We start from the raw sequence: 18930 nt of genomic DNA on the forward strand, positions 1-18930 counted from the left end.
CAGGGTGTGTCATCACCCTGTGTGTGAAAAACTTCCTCCTAATATCTAACCTAAACCTCCCTCTGTCTCAGTTTAAAACCATTCCATCTTCTCCTATCACTATCCATCCTTGTAAACAAGGTGATTAGTATAATGAGCTCTAAGTTTTAGTTGATGAGGTAAAAGTGCTCCATGATCTTTAGACAGTTAATCACTGAAGCATTTGTAGTGAATATGACTGCTATGAATGTAAAGAAAATGTGGTTTCTGCACACAGTGGAGTGTTTCCATACTTGCACTTAGTTGTAAGTAATTGTTGAAAAGCATATTTTGAGTTTCACCTGCCGTATTATGTGTGTTTTATGTTACACTTTGAGCATTGTTTTACATGATTCTGGTAGATACATTTCTTCTAGAGCCTGTGCATACTTGGCTTTTGTATGATCTTCATGGCTTCTAGGTGCTTTGGTCAGATGCTAAGTAATGACAAGGTTGGGTAGGCTTAAATTCTCAGCTTCAGCATCAGCACTGCACTTGTAGAATTTGTGTATTGGGGCATCAGGCCACCTGAGTGCATTGTATGATGGCCCTAACGAAAGTGGAGATGTGAAAGTTGAGGGACAGAAAATCCGGAGACTGTTTTCCACTGTCACTGTGATTTAACAGCTGCCACTTGTCACTAGAACAGTGTCCTATCATCTTGGTTTAAAAAACAAACAACCAAACAAAACAAAACAAAACAAAAAACCCACAGTAGTTTAATTTGTTCTTTTTCAACAGGCTTCCAATCATGGTAGAGTTCAAGAGTTGTATGGGGTCTTGGGCAACCTGTTCTTCTACTTGATTTTGTGATTGGCAGCCCTGCTCATGAAACGGGGGTAGGAACCACGTAATCTTTGAGGTCACTTCCAACCCAAGTCATTCTATGACCAGAGAAACAGGTACTTCTAAAGAAAGACTAATGGCAGTTTCTTTTTTGCAAAACGATTCATAGTAGAGATAATCCGTGAAACTGGTTTAAATATGTGATATTAAGCCACAGATACCAGTAATACAGAATGATGTAGAGGAACATTTGAGAATACTTAAGATCTGAAGTGAGTTGGGATTGTCGTTTCTCTTTGTTTTACATTTGATCAGTGGAATTCTTATGAAGGGATGTGAAACTGTTCACCAAGCTTAAAGTAATGAGCAGAATGAAACAGCACAAATAGCACAAATGAAAATTTGTGGGTTTGATGTGAACAGGAATGCAAGCTTTACTATTTATTGCTATACATAGTATTAATTCTGTGTCTCTTATTATATTAATAATAACCTCTAGAACGTCAGGAGTGTTCTTCATTAGTCCCATGTGTGAAACACAGAAATGAGGAGAAACTATTCCATTTACAAGAGGTCATGTGGGAGGAATTCCATCTTTGTAAGATTGTACTTAACAAATGAAAACCGGTCCACACAGCCAGAAATTATCTACCAAGTGAATTTAGATCTTGCAGTCTATTAAATGTCAAGGGTAGAATATGCATTGGCTAGCACTGAGCCTGGCAGTCTGCATGCAGATGTCATTTGTGGTCTCCTGTAAAGTTGTGATGATCAGAAGAAAACGAAGGACAAGCAGCACATTTTGCCCATGTCATTTTATTCCATTTTTTGAGCCATTTCTTCTTCTTCCACCTCTTTTAAACATACCCAGATTCAGTCATTTCAGATTCAGGGATTTCCGTATCCGAAAACAAAAGATATACTGCAGTAAAACAATTTATTCCACTCCTCTATAAGCTGTTCTGGCTGCCATCCTAAAAACTGCAATAAAGGTGTACAAAAGCAAAGGTTTCAGCAGGCTTTTCCAGTGGGGAAAACAAAAAGAAAATTGCAACTTTACATTTTAGAAATAGTCAGACCTCTGTTCTTCATCCCAGTTTAATGGCCATAGGGAATCTAGCAGAGCTCTCTTCAACCCATCCCAAAAATAAATGAGTAAATAAGTAAGTAAATAAAATAATAATCTAACAGGCAACAGATGTTTAAACTTGCTTCAGCTGCAATTAAAATAGTCTTTGTGCTTTACAGTCCGTTTTAAAACTTTGCATAGTCCCAGCATTTCTCAGAATCTGTTCATGCATGATGCGCATTTCCTCTTCTTAGGCCCCCTCCTTGAACTCTCCTCTGTTTTATATAAAAGAACTTCAGTGAATATGCCTGGTTAGCTCTTCTTTCCTTCACCAAAGCATCAGATTTTACCAGCTGGTCTGTGCTTTTATTATGTTTGGGTTTTTTTGTTTTGCAATTTCCCTGCTAAGTAACTTCTCAGCAAGTCTACCAAAACAAATCAAATGTGGAAGTTCTGCATCAAGTCAGAGCATGAATTTTCCTCTGAGTAGTCAAAAGTAATGTACTATTGTCTCACTATTAAAACTGTTAGCTGTTTTGAACTATATTTGCACCAGCACAGTTGCTTTTTGATACAAAACTATTTTCGATCTCTTTTTGGAATGCCTGGATGTGTTAGTTTCTAAATTTGACTACTATCAACAAAGCAAGGGATGAGAAATTGACAAAGTGTTCAACAGAATATTTTTAGATGACTTATTATTTTCTAATTTCCTACTGAATAGGTGGTAACATCTTTCACTTCTCAATAACATGTCTTTGATTTTGACTGAATAGAACTTTATTATTTTTACAGTAAATTCTGATTTCAGGGATCTGAGTTTTTAAATGTTCCTTTATGTTCAGGAGCACCATATTCGACAAAAAACCATAGCAAATGGTCCTAATTTTCATTTATATTAGGAGGTCTTCTGTATTTCTTTTTTGTTGTATAGAGGCATTTGGAAGGCCTGAATTCCAGCTACATGGTGTAACATTACTTCATTCGCTATAATATGTAGTCAAACCAAAGTGAAGGAACTAAAAACAAACCCCCAAAGTGGAATTACAATCCAGTGTTTATAGACACCTTTGCCAGCAATTAGTCGAGACTAATTATTTTCATGGCATCTAGCTTGACCATTATTATGAAATAAAAGTATTTACTTGTCACGGAAGTACTGAGGAAGGTAGTTGTTTGCATATTAACTCAGGCAATATCACTTGTAAAATCACACTTTTCTGGTGTGCCAGCCCACATATCTCTCATGACAAGTGAACTGAAAGTCTGGACATCTTTCAGAAAGATGGAGGGCCTGGCTTTTTACTGCAGGGGGGAGCGCTCAGGCAAAGTTAACAAATCCAGTGATAGAATGTCTGTTTAACTCATAAATCTCTAGAGAAAATTCAGTTTTAGCCTGGAGCTGTGTTTATATGTATGTCAACAAAATTAGAATCAAAGCCCCTTGCCTGGCCTCAGGGAAAGGAAATGCATCATGAGAACAGGACACTTTCCAACACTAAGTATTTCTTATAGTTTTCCAGTGAACACCTCCAGGTTAATATTGTAGCAACAAGACTCCCACACTGGAATGTTGAACAGTCCTTTCTTGGTAAGTGCTACAGTTCTAAAGGAAGGATATGAAGGTTAAGGTTAGGAGGACAACAGTGATTTACTAGCAGAAATCTGTTAGGTATTTTGTAGGGGGCGTTATTCAAATGTCTGCTTTATTTCCAAACAATTGACTGAACTCAACTGTGTGGTTTTGATTCCAAGGTTGCTGGAGTTTCTTTCAGCAACAGTTTCTTTACTGCTGCTGAAAAACTGATTCAATAAACTTCTCAAAGGGCTTTTCTAGTCTGAACTTCAAATGTCAAGCTATTCTGACCTTCGCAACTGATAATACTTTAATGACACCTGCTGTCTACCACTGCCTCTTTACAGTGTGCCTCTGAGTGCTACCATGCTAGCAAAACTGTCAGCATCATCCAAGTTTCTATCTAGTGATATCTGTGGAAAAATGGTTTCTATTCATTATAAAACAGCTTACCCCTTAGCTAGGGGCAATTTTCATCAATGGGAAAGTAAAGGAGGAATGATTGCAGGCTAATGAACTATTTCTTGGTTCTTTTTAAGATGTCTAATTTTAAATACACATTTTAAAAAATCAGTCTCTATTCCAGTTGCTGAATTGAGAAAATCCACGTTTTGTGGAAGTGGGGATTGTCTTCCTTTGAGACTGACTGTCCATATACCAAGAGGGTGTCAGATACTTGTTTCCTTGTTAAAGATGAGGCAGTAAGATGAAATAGCTTAAGCTACATGGCAGGATAAAGTTACAATCACTATTAAGAAATTCTTGTTTAAGAATCCCCTAGATTTAGTGCTCTTCTCGTAAATGGGATATGATCAGGAAAGTCAGCTTCTGTGTACTGTCATTGCAGTAAGTGTCTCTGGACTATTTATTGGTCTACTCTGTGCAAATACTACCTGCCAGATCTGCCTCTACAATATACTATATACAAAACATTTATATACTTATTGCATCTATATATAGCTTAATATTTTAGGTGAAAACTAAGAAAAATATAGCTTGTCCTTCCTTTTTAACTCTGAAACAAACATAAGAAGATCATATGCTTTATTATTTTAGTTTAAACAGTACTGTTTTTCTGATTGAAGCTTTGGCAAGATTCTCCTCTGTACACACGAGACCAATGGTCTGCGTACTACTGACAACTTTACATGTTGGAGATCCTCAACACAGAAAGAACTAGTTGGATATTCCTAAATAATGCCTTTTTTTCTGGATCCTTGTATAGGCCCATATGAATTCACATATAACAGGATGGAACATAAAGCTGATTGTGTTGGAAATGAGTGACAAGGTGTCAGCTCTTGATACCTTAAGAAAATTCATCAAGGCAAGCCTCTTTCTGACTCTGCTTTCCTGTTAATCTCCCATGCAAAAGGCCAAAGTCCTGCCCAAATAAAGACCATGGCTACCTCAGGTGGCACTTTGAAGTTAAATCACCATGCATGTGTAAGGCTTCTGCTGGCTTCTCTATAGAGAAATCTTGAGGAAAAACATTAAACTTTGTACATAAAAGTTAGGATTCGGTAAGCTAAGCAGCAGCAATGGTTTTCAAACAGTTTCTACTGGCACAACCAAGGAGAATCTCAGCTGAGAACTTCACACTGAATCATTTGGAATTAAAATACGAGATGCAATGAGAAAAAGAGGAGGTTAAAGAGAGCTTGTGTGACACCTTATTAGGCAAGATTACATTACATTACATATCTCCATTACACTGTTCTTGTCCTATCTTTGGGTGCAAATAGGGTATAAAAGTTAATAATTTATGAACAGCGCTGTCCCTTGGTGAAATCCATATTATCTCAATATAGTTTGAAAGATAAGCACATGATTCGTGGACTTTGTGCTGGGAGGTGGGATGTTTCAATTTGCAAATATGTCCTGCAATAATCTGTAGATAATGCTCAGGACTATATTGGCTCTACTGGAAAGATTAAGCAGACTGTTATTTTTGCCATTTGATTTTGAATTGATCATCATCTTTATGGTAAGAAAAACAGTGATGTTTTACTAGCCTGTAAAACTACCCGAATACACACTTCTCCTGCAATATACAACTTGAGAATTGGTTCATATGAACCTAGCTTGGACTGCTAATAAGCACCATCTGTTAAGGCATCATAAAAGATTTGTACATCTTGAAAGAATCCACAGGAATAATGTTTTATGTTAAATCTCATGGGTAGGCAGTTCAGACCAGATAACGATTGTTCTCCCACTTATTCAGGTTAAGTGTTGCGACTGATTAAAATGTGTGTGTTTTTGTACATAGAGACAGACAATGCAGTTTTTTAGCGGTGTTTATTTTTGTACAAAAGGAAAAATAAGAAATGAATGAATTTGAAAGGAAGTCCAATCTGTTTCAATTGCACACTTTTAAACAAAAATGATACAAAGTGGAGAATGGAAAAGCAATTTTCAAATTGGTAGTTCAGAATAACACCTAAGTCTATTAATGTTCAAAATGAAAAAATATATACCAAGAATGCTAGAACATCTATTTTACATTATCTACAAAATGCAGGTTCTAATCCAGCCACAAATCATAGCAGAATACTTTGATACGTGAGAAAAGCTATAAACATAAGACCATTTTGGAGGGAAATAACACATACAAAAGCTCATTAAATAATTACAACAACAAATAAATAGTTTGTTCAGCTTTCCTTTTTGATTGCTGCCATGCATATTTTCATTTTTGGTATACTGAGACAGCAGAAAGATCAGCATGCAAGGCATTCCTGTTTTAGAATGAATCTGAAAGCGGATACTTGGTGTTGCATTTGTAAGCGGTTGTCCGAAGTTCATAAAACATGACAGAGAAGGCAATAGGCGTGATGATAAACCGTTCTCATGAGGACACACAACAAAGCGTCACTTTACAAAACAGACTTCCTTGAATATTCATGGCAACTTTTCTTTGCCTCCATGGCTGGAGGGAGCGTAAAACTTTGAAGTGAGGGTTTAGAAGACTTGTGTTGCTGCCCATCTTGAGCTTTTGGAAAGTCACCCAAAAAGGTCCATATGCTGAGAATGCCCCTCTTGATTTTGGTCAAAACAAATAGCGTGCAGTATCATCTGAGAACAAAGCAATGGCAGACTTGTCTTTTAGCAGTCAGGACTGTAAAGCAAATGGTTACAGGTGAGTTCAGTTTTGGCAGGATGAGCAGAAGAGGAGAGAACATCTGATTTTTAACTTGTACTATGTTTGCTGGATTTACTGGCTCTTTTTCTCTCTTTGTGATGCTGGACAGGCTTTGCTTGAGAGGTCCCCTCAAAGTTGTGGCTGGACTCATTGTGCTGCCTGGTGTATCGCTTGCACTTGCAGGCCGTGACCACAGTTATTTTGTAGGTTCTTATACTTCCATCCTGGCACTGCAGCTGGATCCTCTGGGTGCGAGTCTTGTCATTGACACATCTCCACTCTTGCGAGCTCCGTCTGCTCCAGTACTTGGTTCCATAGCCTCCTCCAATCCAGTTGGGCAGAAGTGGCAAAGGGAGACATTCACCAGCACACACCAGCTCTTTTAAGGGGTTGATGCTGGTGCACTGGCCATCTGAAATGTACTTGGTGGATCGCAGTTCCCGGCAGCCAACTTGAACACGATCTGCAGAATGCACACAATAATAAATAATGAGATTCAGAACACAAAGATTTCCTTAACCAGTCATTTTCCCCCTAACAAGCTATGTTTTGCAGTAGTTAAAGTAGGCTAGGATGTCTTTTTAGTGTTTTGACCCCCAGCACGAGGGCCTTGAGCGCTGATGGTATCTCTGGGTATTACCACAGTATAAAGAAATGGTAATGATATGCACTTCAGCAGTTGTGGTAGAAGAGGCAATTTTGTTCTCTGTTCTTCTTCTGAGGGACATACCTTTTGGAAGAGAAAAAATACCCCAAGGGAAGAAATGTTTCCTGCTTGTTCTCAGTCTAGGGAACTTGCTCTGTGATGTTTACAACAATTATGTTGTATCATTAGCAAGTGGGAAACGGTGCTTTGGAAACTGTTTATATGCTTTTAAATTAATTTTAAATAGTGCTTCTTCCACAGTTTCAGCAGACTGAGCTTCTCATGAGCACTGCTGCTCTGAACACTGGTACAGTAAAATGACAACAGCTGAAGTTACCAGGGAATAGTGTTTTGCATACAGTTTGAATGGTTAGCAGCAGCAATTTCAGAGTGACCAACTTGCCCTCAGGGCAACACCATCTTTCTATTTGGAGTAGTCTTTTTATTATAGGTAACATAGAGGATCCTGCAAATTCTCTCAGGCAATCGACAGAGAAGCAAAATGCAGAGCTTCTAATACAGGCAAGTTTGTACCCGTCTGTATGTGCAGCTCTGCACCCTGCAATAAACACAACTGTTTATTTCAGTAATTACACTTTGAAATAAACGCCCACAGCGCGCTTAATTGTAATAAGCAATTTTTACTGGCTACGCTCTCCCTCTTTCTGAAGGACAATTACGGCACAGATTCTACACACAATGCAATTAACTAACGCCTTTAAAATGGGAGTAATTACTAGAAACATTTCAGAGTGAATCATAAAACGCTTTGAAGGTACATCTACATATCACTGCTACAGGCTGCCTCTGTTTCTACTTGGATTTTTGTAAGCAGGTTCTGAACTGAGACACAGAGCTGAGGTTATGAGTTTACTTCACCCTGGCCCATGTCTCAGGATGGGCAGACAGTGGGGACTGCAGACTGCGGGCTGAGCTGAGGGGCCATTTGCAGCGGTGGTCTCCTGTCTGACTCACGGAAGAAATTCACGCTTGCCTTCCTGCAGCTGCACTCAGGAATGTACCTGGAAGCAGCCCGTAAGAGATCTGAATTTGTCTCTCCTTTTTTTATGTCTCTCCTGGCTCAGCTTTTCTCTAGTGACAGCTCACTGACAGTGAATGCCTACTGGGCTGCTCCAGTAATCTCATAATGATGAGATGTTTCCTGTGCGCTTAAACCCTTAGCATTCATAGAAGCTGACACACCTGGCTTAGCTGAAAGGTATCCGTGTCACTTTTTACCATCACTTTCCAGGGATGACGCTATTTTTAATCAAATCGTTGTGGGTGGGTTGGGGTGTGTGTGTGCGCGCTTGGATTTCTTTCATTTTAAGGAGGCGGGCAGGGAAGGGAACAAAAAGCAGAATGTTTCCAGATCCCCGTGTATCTAACATACAGACATAAAACTCACCGGGAAAAGGCAAGTTAAAGCAGAGCTCACAGGTAAATGATGAGCTGATTTGTTTACTTTTGCTGGAGGTGTTAAACAGTGAGTGCTACAGCAGGAAGTAAAACTAAACGGCGGGAACAAAATCCAGAGTCTTTTATTGCATTTGAGAAGTAGCCCAGACACCTCCCCTGCCCGCAGCAGGAGGGCGAGTTAAGAAAGCGAGCGCTTTGGAAGTGCCTCCCGCTCCTCTCCCTTTATCTCTCTTCCCTGCCGGATAACCCACCAAACCTGGCTGAACTTCCCTCAGGAAGCAACCTGCCCGAGAGAGCCGGTCCTACAGGACTTGCAGGGGCCGGCGTGCTCGGGGGCGAGACGGAGCAGAGCCACCGGCAGCAGCATCTTCCCTCGGCCCCATCCCCGGGGCGCTGCGCTGGGGGGTCTCCGGGGCTGGGGACCAAAGGCCGCGGTGGAGGGGCCGCCGGTGGGATACTCACTGTTACGGTCGGAGCCCGTGCCGGCGTAGTGCCTTCCTCCGTTCCTGGCTTGATTCAACGTGCTGTTGCTGCTCGGGCTCGCAGGGGCAGGTTTAACGACGTGGGAATAAAGTATCTCAGTGGCATCGTTCTTGAAAGCCGAGTAGCTTCTCGTGAAGATGCAAGCTAGGAGTAAGCCGTAGAAGTGAATGGCGGGGAGAAGCATGATTTGGTCGGTCTCTGTCTGGCGGAGCCGGATGAAATGTTTTTCTTCTGCTTGTTCTCGGTAACTCTGAAATTGCTCTTCAAGGTTTCCTTTTTATATATTCAGAGAGGCTTGGCATTCATTCAGGTGTAAAGTTGTGGATAGCTTCAGAATGAAAACCCACAAAAGGGGTGGGATCCCCACAAGAGCCTGGAAGACCTTTTACCAATGGGAGAGAGGCTTGCAGTAAAGGAGGAGTTAGATGCGCTAATTGCAGGATTCCTGCTTGGGGCTTTTGAGGGTATCGGGAAGCTGTCGCGAACCGCACAGCAGCGCTGGGTCTGGGACCGAGTCTCTGCCCCGCCGTTCCCCGTCGCCCTGCATGCGCAGCATCGCTATGTGATGTGACTAACACGAAGTGGCAGAATGGGTCCCTTCGGCTACTGTCGTGCAAAGCGACTTCCCCTCTTTTCGAAAGTGCCTTTCAGAAAACTCACCAGTTCTGTAAGGATGCCAAAGTTTACAGGAGTTACAGGAAACTGCTGGTAACCCAAAAGCTGCCTGCTGTATACCAAGATCACTCACAAAAAAATAGATGCACTGTGAATAATTTAAAGTTGCCTCAAGATGCTTTAAATTATGCAGCTTTGATCAACAAGGAGCACTGCTAGAGAAACTCCTTGTTTTAGGGGAATATTCTTTCCCTGGTGTGCACAGTTGCAAGTATGTAGTTCTGTATCGCCACGCGTAAAAAGCCTCTCCTCTAGGCTCTAGTACAAACATATCCATATTCATAGCCTCGTGCTATGCTCATTCACCAAACTCGTCTTTTTTCATTTTGTTCATTGCCCAGAGCATTGTTGGATTTTAAATGTATTATTTCATGTAAAGAAGGAAAACAAAGAGGAAAGAAGAGTCCTTATTTTGACATATGATTTTTCTGTGTCACACACTTAGTTGATTTTCCATCAAATTTCATGGCCCAAATCCAAACACTGGTGTAAGCTGAGATGCTGTCAGTAGGCCAATGCTTGTTTGCTTGTTTGCATCAGTGGTGAATGCTCTATAGATTTTCATTATAAATAAAACAACTGTGATCAACACTGAAAGCTGTAGTGTTCTAGATAAATGGAAACTTTTTTCTTTGCAAAGGGCACAACTCAACTGTGCAGGAGTTGACATCATGTAAAGATTAGCCACTAATCTCACTGCTATCTATGGAGTCATCCTGTATTTTATTAGCTGTAATGAAAGCAGAACTGAAACACAGATCAGTTACCTCTACTGCCAGGATCAAAACCCCAGAAATTCAGAGACAAGTTTGTTTCATCCTACTCACAAGCAAACATTCATCTGCATCGGCACCACGTTCCTCTCGCGTCATTGCAAAAGTTACCATGGCTTTCATCAGGAATAAGGACGGATCTAGTCAGTATCAAATTGATAGCCTTTACTTAGAAGACACCAGAAAAAGAGGAATGTTGCACGGTGAAGTGAGTTTTACTGGTGGAGCTGTCTGTGGGGAAGCGAGTCGATTGCCTGCATCTATTAAGACTAGCCCAACCCAGTTCTGGAATAACAAGAATGTTGCAAGGCAGAGATCCTTCAGCAGGGCAGTGTGTGGAGGAGTGGGATCTATGCTAACCCCCAGCAATGCTCTGGTCTCATGGAACATCTTATTTAGCCACAAAAATGAAGGCATAAATGTTACCTTCCCTCTAAATTAAGTAGAAAATGAAAGATTCCTTAAACAAATTGTCAAAGAATTACATTACAGAACCATTAATATTCAATCATTATTTATCTTCAGCAGCAGCTAACCAAAGATTTGCTATGCATATGTTCACATCCTACTTCATTTTTTCTCATGTTCACAGCGCTTCACATAATGCACCTTCTCTGTGATAGTCTCTGTGCTGAACTACCCAGTATAACTGAAAACATGGAATCCATTTTCCAGTTTCTGCAGTACCTGTGGGTACCAGCCAGGGGACCTCTTCTCAGTTAGAAAGATTATCCCACGTTACACAGGACTTGGGAAAGTCAAAAGTTTCCTTGATAGTTGTGTTCTTTGAGATAAGGTATATAATCTGCTTCCAGGAAAAAGGTATGGGAACTTGGAGGTGCTTCTTAAGGATCAGCTGATGTTTCCTAGACTTAAAGCAATTTTTAGCTATCTTTGTTTAGATAATTGTGATGAGGTGAAGTCTCTAAGTTCTTTGTAGCCTCCAAAAAAGAAAAGACTAATACAATGCATAGTCTGTCCTATTTCAGTCTTATTCAAATGGCTTGTGTAGAATGGGTGCTTAATCTGTAGTATTGGCCATGAGGAATATATTACACAAGGTCTTTGAAGTCTGTACTGGCTTCCTTTTTGCCTCTGGGCATAACTCAGGATGTTCTTATTGATCTATAAAACCCTATATGCTTTGAGTCCTAGGCAATAAATTGTCTCTTCTTTATCTGCCATTATGACACTTAAGATCAGCCAGGGCACAGTGGCTGAATCTGCATCAGGGAGGGTGAATGCTCAGGGTGAAGGGCACAGAAGGCTGGATTTCACAGCTCTTAAAGATTCATGAGAGCTCCCTTCTGCTGCTTGACATGGTGTAAAGCCTGATGTTTACTCAGATCCTGGGAAGGTGGCTGTGGGGAAGGCTTCCCACCTGTTAACTGGATTAATGTAAATGTTTGTACATGTACCAGGGATAAATAGGTACGTCTTAAATATGTGGGTTGTTTTTCTTTTTCCTACTTAACTGCTTCTTGTATCTTAACAGCCTTGCTTCTAATGGACCTGAATATAGTGGTAAAACCATTCATCACTCTGCACAGAGAATGATATCCAGAGTTATCCACACCTTAAATCTTGCTTTTGTCACCTTATATGACAGAAAAACACGTACTTCTCTCCACTTATGTAGAATACATAACATACAATACATGTGTTCTGCTAACGCACCTGAAGAGAACTCCCTTCTGCATAGATGACTCCATGGTCATTTGTAAGCCTGACAGGGTGCTGTCCTCCATGTCTCTTAGGCACTGTAACGATGTCCGAAGGGCAAAGTTTTGTGCAGAGCACACACACCTGTCTGGCAGCATAGAAGAGCCACAGGGAATAGCACTGACATGAGTAATGACTACCAGAGAGCCTTGTCTTTGCAACCCGTGCAATCACTGAACATGCAAAAAAGAAGGAATTTCTAATTTTTCATTCTTTTGGACCTGCCTTGTGCTAACATTGGCATGAAATAGCCAGGATTAGAATGAAGGCTGCATGGGAAAATAAATAAATAAATAAAGAATAAAATCCATTTTTGCATTTTTATCATTAAACCCGCAGAGAAGACAATTAGAACATTGCAATTCTGACTTGTTTCCAAAATACGGGCTCAAAAAAACAGACTGACATTTATTATTTTGCACCTTAAAACAGAAACGACTGTCAGGCTATTTTCTGTTAAGCAATAAGCATATTAGTAACATACTTCAAAGCAAAATGTGATTTGGAGCATGATAAGAGAGCTTGTCTGAAAGTGAGGTAAAATTGTAATAAATGTAACTGTTGAGAGCTTGTAAGCTGTTGTGCAACAAGTTAGCATGCTTCTAAAGCTCAGGCAGAAAACATGTTAGAGGAGGAGGAGAACCCCCGCAAATTCCCAAACCAGACATTTTTTGAATACTGACCTTTTTTTTTGTTTTGTTTTCAGAATTAAATGGCTTTTCTTAATTCTCTCAGTAAATTACATTTAAGAGATTCAACAGAAGGCACAATGTATATTTTCGTTAATGAGAGTGGTTAATTAGTTCTGATTTATGTCTTTTTCCTCTCCCTAAGATTTTGTATTTCAGTTTTATTTATTTCCACTTTCTCTTATACGTAATGTAGACAGAATAATTTAGGTCAGGCTTTGGCTTCAAAGGAAGCAATTCATCACTTCCATCAAAAAAAAAGGGGGTAGGGGGGTTAAATATAGACTGAAAAGGGGGAAATATTTGAGTTTATTTGGAAATTATCAGAAAATGTCAATTTGATTTTAATAGCAGACTGAAGGCCGTGTGGCTTACTGTTCCCCAAAACATGCTGTGTGATTTTCTGCCTGCACCGAGGAGGAAATAGAAACAAAAGAGGGTTTTACAAGTGTAAAGCTATGAGAGCAACAACTTGTTTATTTGGGGTAACATTGTTGTAACTCGGATGGCATTGAAATGTCCTGCTTTTTTTTTTTTCCTTTTTTGTTTTTTCTTTAAAGATATTTGAGGCAGAAAGGCGATATTTTTGGTATACGTAGACCTTGAAGTAAACTGGACTTTGGTGTCTACATACTTTCTAAAACGTTGCCCTAAGGAGTAAAAGTGCTATAGATTTTCACTGAGCCACTCACTTAAATGCTTTTGAAAATTTTACCCTCAGGTTAAAATTCTAAACTCCTACTCAGAGTTAAGCAGGCAAAGTCCCATCAACATGCCCCAGTTGCAAATAAAATAGCAACTGCGTAAAGGTTTTGAAGTCTATCCTGTTTCTTTACATGTAATTAACTGAACTCTTAATATATCGCTATGTTTCAGTAAACTGCTTTGTGTTTCTAATTACGTGGTCTGAAATGATTACAGTGTATTTTAAAAATGCACACTCTACAACAAACCAGCAAAGAAAACCTGGCATAGTTTCAGCATTCGCTAAGCAAACACTTGCCAAACCTGTTGTTAGATCCGAAGCCGTAATTTAAAAGCAAGCCTACGAGGGATCTGGAAGAAGATCCCTCTTTCCTTCCTTCTGCTCCATCTCCCACTCCCTTACAAGGAGATCACTTTACCTTATCAAGATAGAACAGTTACTGACATTTGTCTCCTGGTAGGAATCCTATCCCTGTTGTATTCAGATTTTAGATTTGGCTGGTGCATATTCTTGTGAAAGAATAAAAGAATGTTAATGTCCAAATTCTTCAATCAGATAAATATGCACGACTCCTCCTGAAATTAAGGAAGCACCTGAGGGCAAAACCTGGCCCCAAATTAGAATTTTAATAATTGTAATACTCTGTAATCCGTTCTCTGCCAAGAGACAGAAATGGCCCATCCTGCACAGCGCATTCACAGACTTACCACGTATGTGGTAACAGGGTTTCACTCATAACACACAAACCAGAAAATAATTGAACAGAGTATATGCAGCTTATTTTATTAAAATGAGCCCATCCATTATCCCAGTGCATTCATATAGTACTGAAGATCTCTATTGGTTGCACTTGTAAGAACTTCCACAATCTGGAGAATGTTTCCTGGTTTTCACCCCAAACACTTTTTAAATGCTGGGAACCTGGGGTTAAACTGGCTTTAACCGAGGGTTTCACACTGTATCTCTCTCTCTCAAAGAACCTATAAGAGAGTCATTACAGCACATTAGTTTTTTATTCTCCTTTACTGATGTGTCCTTCATACCTGAAGCTGGTTTCAGTCACCTCATTAAATCCCAAACTGTTCCATCCAATGAATGAATGGGTCAGGCTGAATGAAATGAAGACACAGAACTAAGTATCCCTCTTCTACACAGACACTACAACCCATTCCAGATTTCCTTTCCAGCAATTTTAAGGGCCCCAGTTCACAAGTAAAAGAAAATCTAGCAGGGAAAATGCTAATAGAACCCTGCCAGTAGAAGATCTGTACTCTGAAATGCTCTAGGATCTGTCTTAAATAAATGAAATTACATTTTTACTGATGTGTGACTGTGGCGCAGCCCTTGCTAATGAGGTGGCAGAATCTACACCAGGAGTGAAGACTGCAAAATCTTGGGCTAAAACTTAACAGTTTTTAAAGCTTTTTTGTTTGTTTGTTTGTTATGGTGAGAACATATTGTTGTTGCCCTTGACTCACATGCACAAATAGAATGTACTGAAAGACGTACACACTCCATTTGGTTAGGAGTATTGAAAATGCTAGTGCCATGAAGTTGAGAGATGGGAATGCATTTTCAGTGCGTTCCACCCATCCTCTATGTTGCATATAAAATCTGATATCAAAACTCTTTAGGGAAGGACAAAGTGTGGAATTTCTTTGCAGCAGTGGGTGACAAGATTTCAGAATTGTTTGTTTGTTTGTTTGTTTTAACCCAAGTCAGAAAAAAACCAAAACATCCTGTCTTTCTGAGCCTCCTTATAGAAGAAATTCCAAAGACAAGAAGGAAACCTTACCAGATGTTACTGCTCAGTGGTGATTTTTTTTCCTTTGATTAATCTTGACTTTTTGAATTTCATATAATGGCAGTTTAACAGCAGCAAGATAATCCCTGCCTTAAGCATGACATTAGGTTTTAAAGGATTATTTATCTTATCTTATCTAAGCCTGGAAGTCTTTCAGTATATCTTTATGGTAATAAACAGATATTAGCTGTACTTGCCTAATCACAGAGTTTTAAGCAAAACCATCCTCTAGCCTGAAGTGCAGTGCATTGTTCAGTCTTCAGCCAATGCTCCTTATATGTCTATATGGTCACAATAGATTAGCATTTAGAATTAAAGTGTATTTAAAGCAATCTAATTACAAAACAACAAGGTCCCTGTCAGCAGAGATAATCAGCGGTGACAAATTTAAAATGGCTGCTTCTCCCAAAATTAAGCTTTGTCCATGCTGACCATAGCAGCAGTTCTTGTCACTATTATTGCATGACATCAACAATAAGAAGACAAATAGGCTCCATAACATGTGTTACCCCCATTTAAAGCTTTGCCACTGTTTATGCCAGTAATCTTAAGGCAATTAAGACATTAACTTTCCAAAGCAAGATATGGTTGTTGTGAGGCAGATTTGTTTGGAGATTTCAGTCTTCAGTCTATTTGGAATTACAAGATGGTTTAAATAATATACTAACATTGTTCAAAAAAGGAAATGTCAGAACATTCTGTTTGCTCACTTGACCTCTCTGCAACTCCTCAAAGCGTTTTGCAGGGACGCTTTTCTAAAATGTATCCTCTCATGGAAACATTGTACAAATAAAGCCTTCATAACTGTCAACATCTGAATTTGTTTTCCAGGAGGACTATTTCCAATAAATTTTCACTCTGAGAAGAAGCAGAGTAATGTCCTCCCTTCTGGTAGTTTTCATTTAAAACGTGGCTCTGACCTCACACACTTGTGCCTGCCTGATAAGAACAACACAGTAACTTTTGCTGTAGATGGCAGATCCTGCAGGTGAAAATCCCCAGGCACGAATCTTCCCTGGTGGGTACATGAGTTGCATTCTGCAAGTCCAGGGGAAGCATGTTTCCTTTTTAAGGCTGGATGTAACATCCAGCTTTGTATCAAACATCCAGTATTAGGTGGTCTTTTGGTATCTGCTCCTGACTTGAATAATCTGTGTTTTTTCTCTTGCCGTGCTAGCTCTTGTATGTGGCTGGGTGGACAGCAACATAAAATCCAGGTTCCCCTCAGAGTTTTGCATCACAGATGCTCATCTCCATCCACATGTTGTGGATGTCACGTACTGACTCCACCCTCTGTCCATGGCAGGCTATTGGAATGTAAGAGGTGTGGTGACCTCTGGGCATTTCCGTGTCAGTCGGCTGGGCTGCTCTGTACAGGAAACACCTTTAGAAATGAACAGTGTTACAAGGGTGTCTCTTCTGAGATTCTTTTTAAAAATTATTTATTTTAATTTATTTATTTATTTATTTATTTATTTATTTTTTTGTACAGTTGACACTTGAGACAGGAAATTATTTCAAGAGAGAAGAAGTATCTGAAATACTCACCAAGGATGTGAACTTGGGCATTGTCGTGAGGAACTATTAGGTCAAACAGGTTCAGGAGGCAATCTGGGGACAAATTTTCTCAGATTGGTTGCTGAGGAGATTCTGTTAGCTAGTTGATAGCAATGCATTTTGCATGCTTCTATGTTAAATGTGTGGAAAAGAATTTAGTTGTCTTTATGACATGCAAATTAAACGTTGCTGTGGAGATCCTTAAAATACTGAAGAACCAGACCTGTGAGGTATTTTGTCCTTTAAAGAATAATGAAACTATTTCTATTTCTATGAATCAGAAGTTCTCATATATATATATATATTAGAACTTCTGATATATATATATCATAGAGAATGTTGGTGAATGCTCTTATATCCCAAACACCTACATTAATATTTAGGTTGTGCCTATCCCAATGCTTCTTACATGATCTGTACAGCATTTACATATGTATCATGTTATAAATTTTGCATGGAATAGGTATTTTGTGTTCCTTCTAAAAAATAACGTGGACAAAGAAAGGCATCATACTCAGAATGTGATATTTGTCCTGGACAACCCAATACATAATTTTTGTCATCAGTCAGCATTATTATGAGGTCTGTTAAAAAGGCACAGGAATGAAGCTACTGGAACTAATTTAATAATAAGACTTTCTGTTCTTAAATGAAGTGAGGAAAGTGGTTACTTTATTACTAGTCATTTAGTCAACAAGTATAAAAAAATGAATGAATATGGTAGATACGATGGACAGTGACATATATGGCTATGAAATACTTGATTATGTGTTCTAGTTAACTTGCTGTCAAGAAGTGTTTGACAATAAACTGTTAAGATAGATCTTTTTTATGTACATAATATAATTTTCATGTATTATATATACAATATTATCTATATATAATATTATATATTAAGATACATCTTTTATAGGCCTATAGCATTGACTTAGGGTCAGATTCAAACCTCACTGAAGTCAGTGGAAAACTTCCAGTTGTCTAAAAGGGAGTTGGATTTTGAGCCTTCATGCAGTAAAAAAATCACAGAGACTCGCTGGCAGTGTGCCTATGATCTCTGTTCATAGTGTGCACATTAATTTAACTTAAAACATCTGTCCAGTAGATGGCATATGAGATCTCATAGTCAGGAACGCAATAAAGCAATAGTATGTCACCACCAACCCAGGGAAATGATATTTCATCAGTTACATGCAAAAGACCAATACAGACTCTAAGAGTCTATATGCAGAAACTGGTGTGGTCTTTTTATTAGCTTTTATTTAATTTGCATTATTAGATTCACATTTCCATGTTAAAAAGAACTTGTCACATTTATGAACTGCAGTTATAAAATATTTGATTATCCCATCTAGCTAGAAATAGTTTACATTTTTCAGTTTCTTCATTACTTAATGTTTATTAATAATGTCAACACTCATAATAATTATTATTATTATTATTAAATTATAATAATATAGTGACAGCCCTTCCCAAATCTTTGTTCCAAACTTATGATGAAGGACTGGAGCAGGCTCCCCAGAGCAGTGGTTGTAGCTCCAAGCCTGCCAGAGTTCAATCAGTGTTTGGACAATGTTCTCAGACATAAGGGTTGAATTTTGAGTGGTCCTGTGTGGAGCCAGAAATTGGATTCCATGATTCTTGTGGGTCCCTTCCAGCTCAGGATATCCTATCCTATCCTATCCTATCCTATCCTATCCTATCCTATCCTATCCTATCCTATCCTATCCTATCCTATCCTATCCTTTTTTATCCCATCCTATCCTATCCTATCCTATCCTATCCTATCCTATCCTATCCTATCCTATCCTATCCTATCCTATCCTATCCTATCCTATCCTATCCTATCCTATCCTATCCTATCC

The 18930-nt window shown here is 39.2% G+C and overlaps 1 protein-coding gene across 1 annotated transcript; it reads right to left on the minus strand.

The window, feature by feature from the left end:
• Positions 1 to 5732: 5732 nt before the first annotated feature.
• SOSTDC1 (sclerostin domain containing 1) lies at positions 5733 to 9846 on the minus strand. The gene is made up of 2 exons (XM_072329322.1): positions 9122 to 9846; positions 5733 to 7057 (listed from the first exon to the last, which is right to left on the minus strand). Exons 1-2 carry the CDS (start codon positions 9324 to 9326, stop codon positions 6642 to 6644), a joined length of 621 nt encoding a protein of 206 aa, XP_072185423.1. The 5' UTR covers positions 9327 to 9846; the 3' UTR covers positions 5733 to 6641.
• Between the last annotated feature and the right edge of the window lie 9084 nt (positions 9847 to 18930).

This window comes from Excalfactoria chinensis, chromosome 2 (assembly GCF_039878825.1).
Source record: "Excalfactoria chinensis isolate bCotChi1 chromosome 2, bCotChi1.hap2, whole genome shotgun sequence".
Classification (NCBI taxonomy): domain Eukaryota; kingdom Metazoa; phylum Chordata; class Aves; order Galliformes; family Phasianidae; genus Excalfactoria; species Excalfactoria chinensis.

Coding starts and splice junctions, on each gene's coding strand:
- SOSTDC1 (XM_072329322.1), bottom strand. CDS start 9,326: ATGCTTCTCCCCGCCATTCACTTCTACGGCTTACTCCTAGCTTGCATC. Junction 7,058..9,121: donor CACGGGCTCCGACCGTAACA/GTGAGTATCCCA, acceptor TGCATTCTGCAG/ATCGTGTTCAAGTTGGCTGC.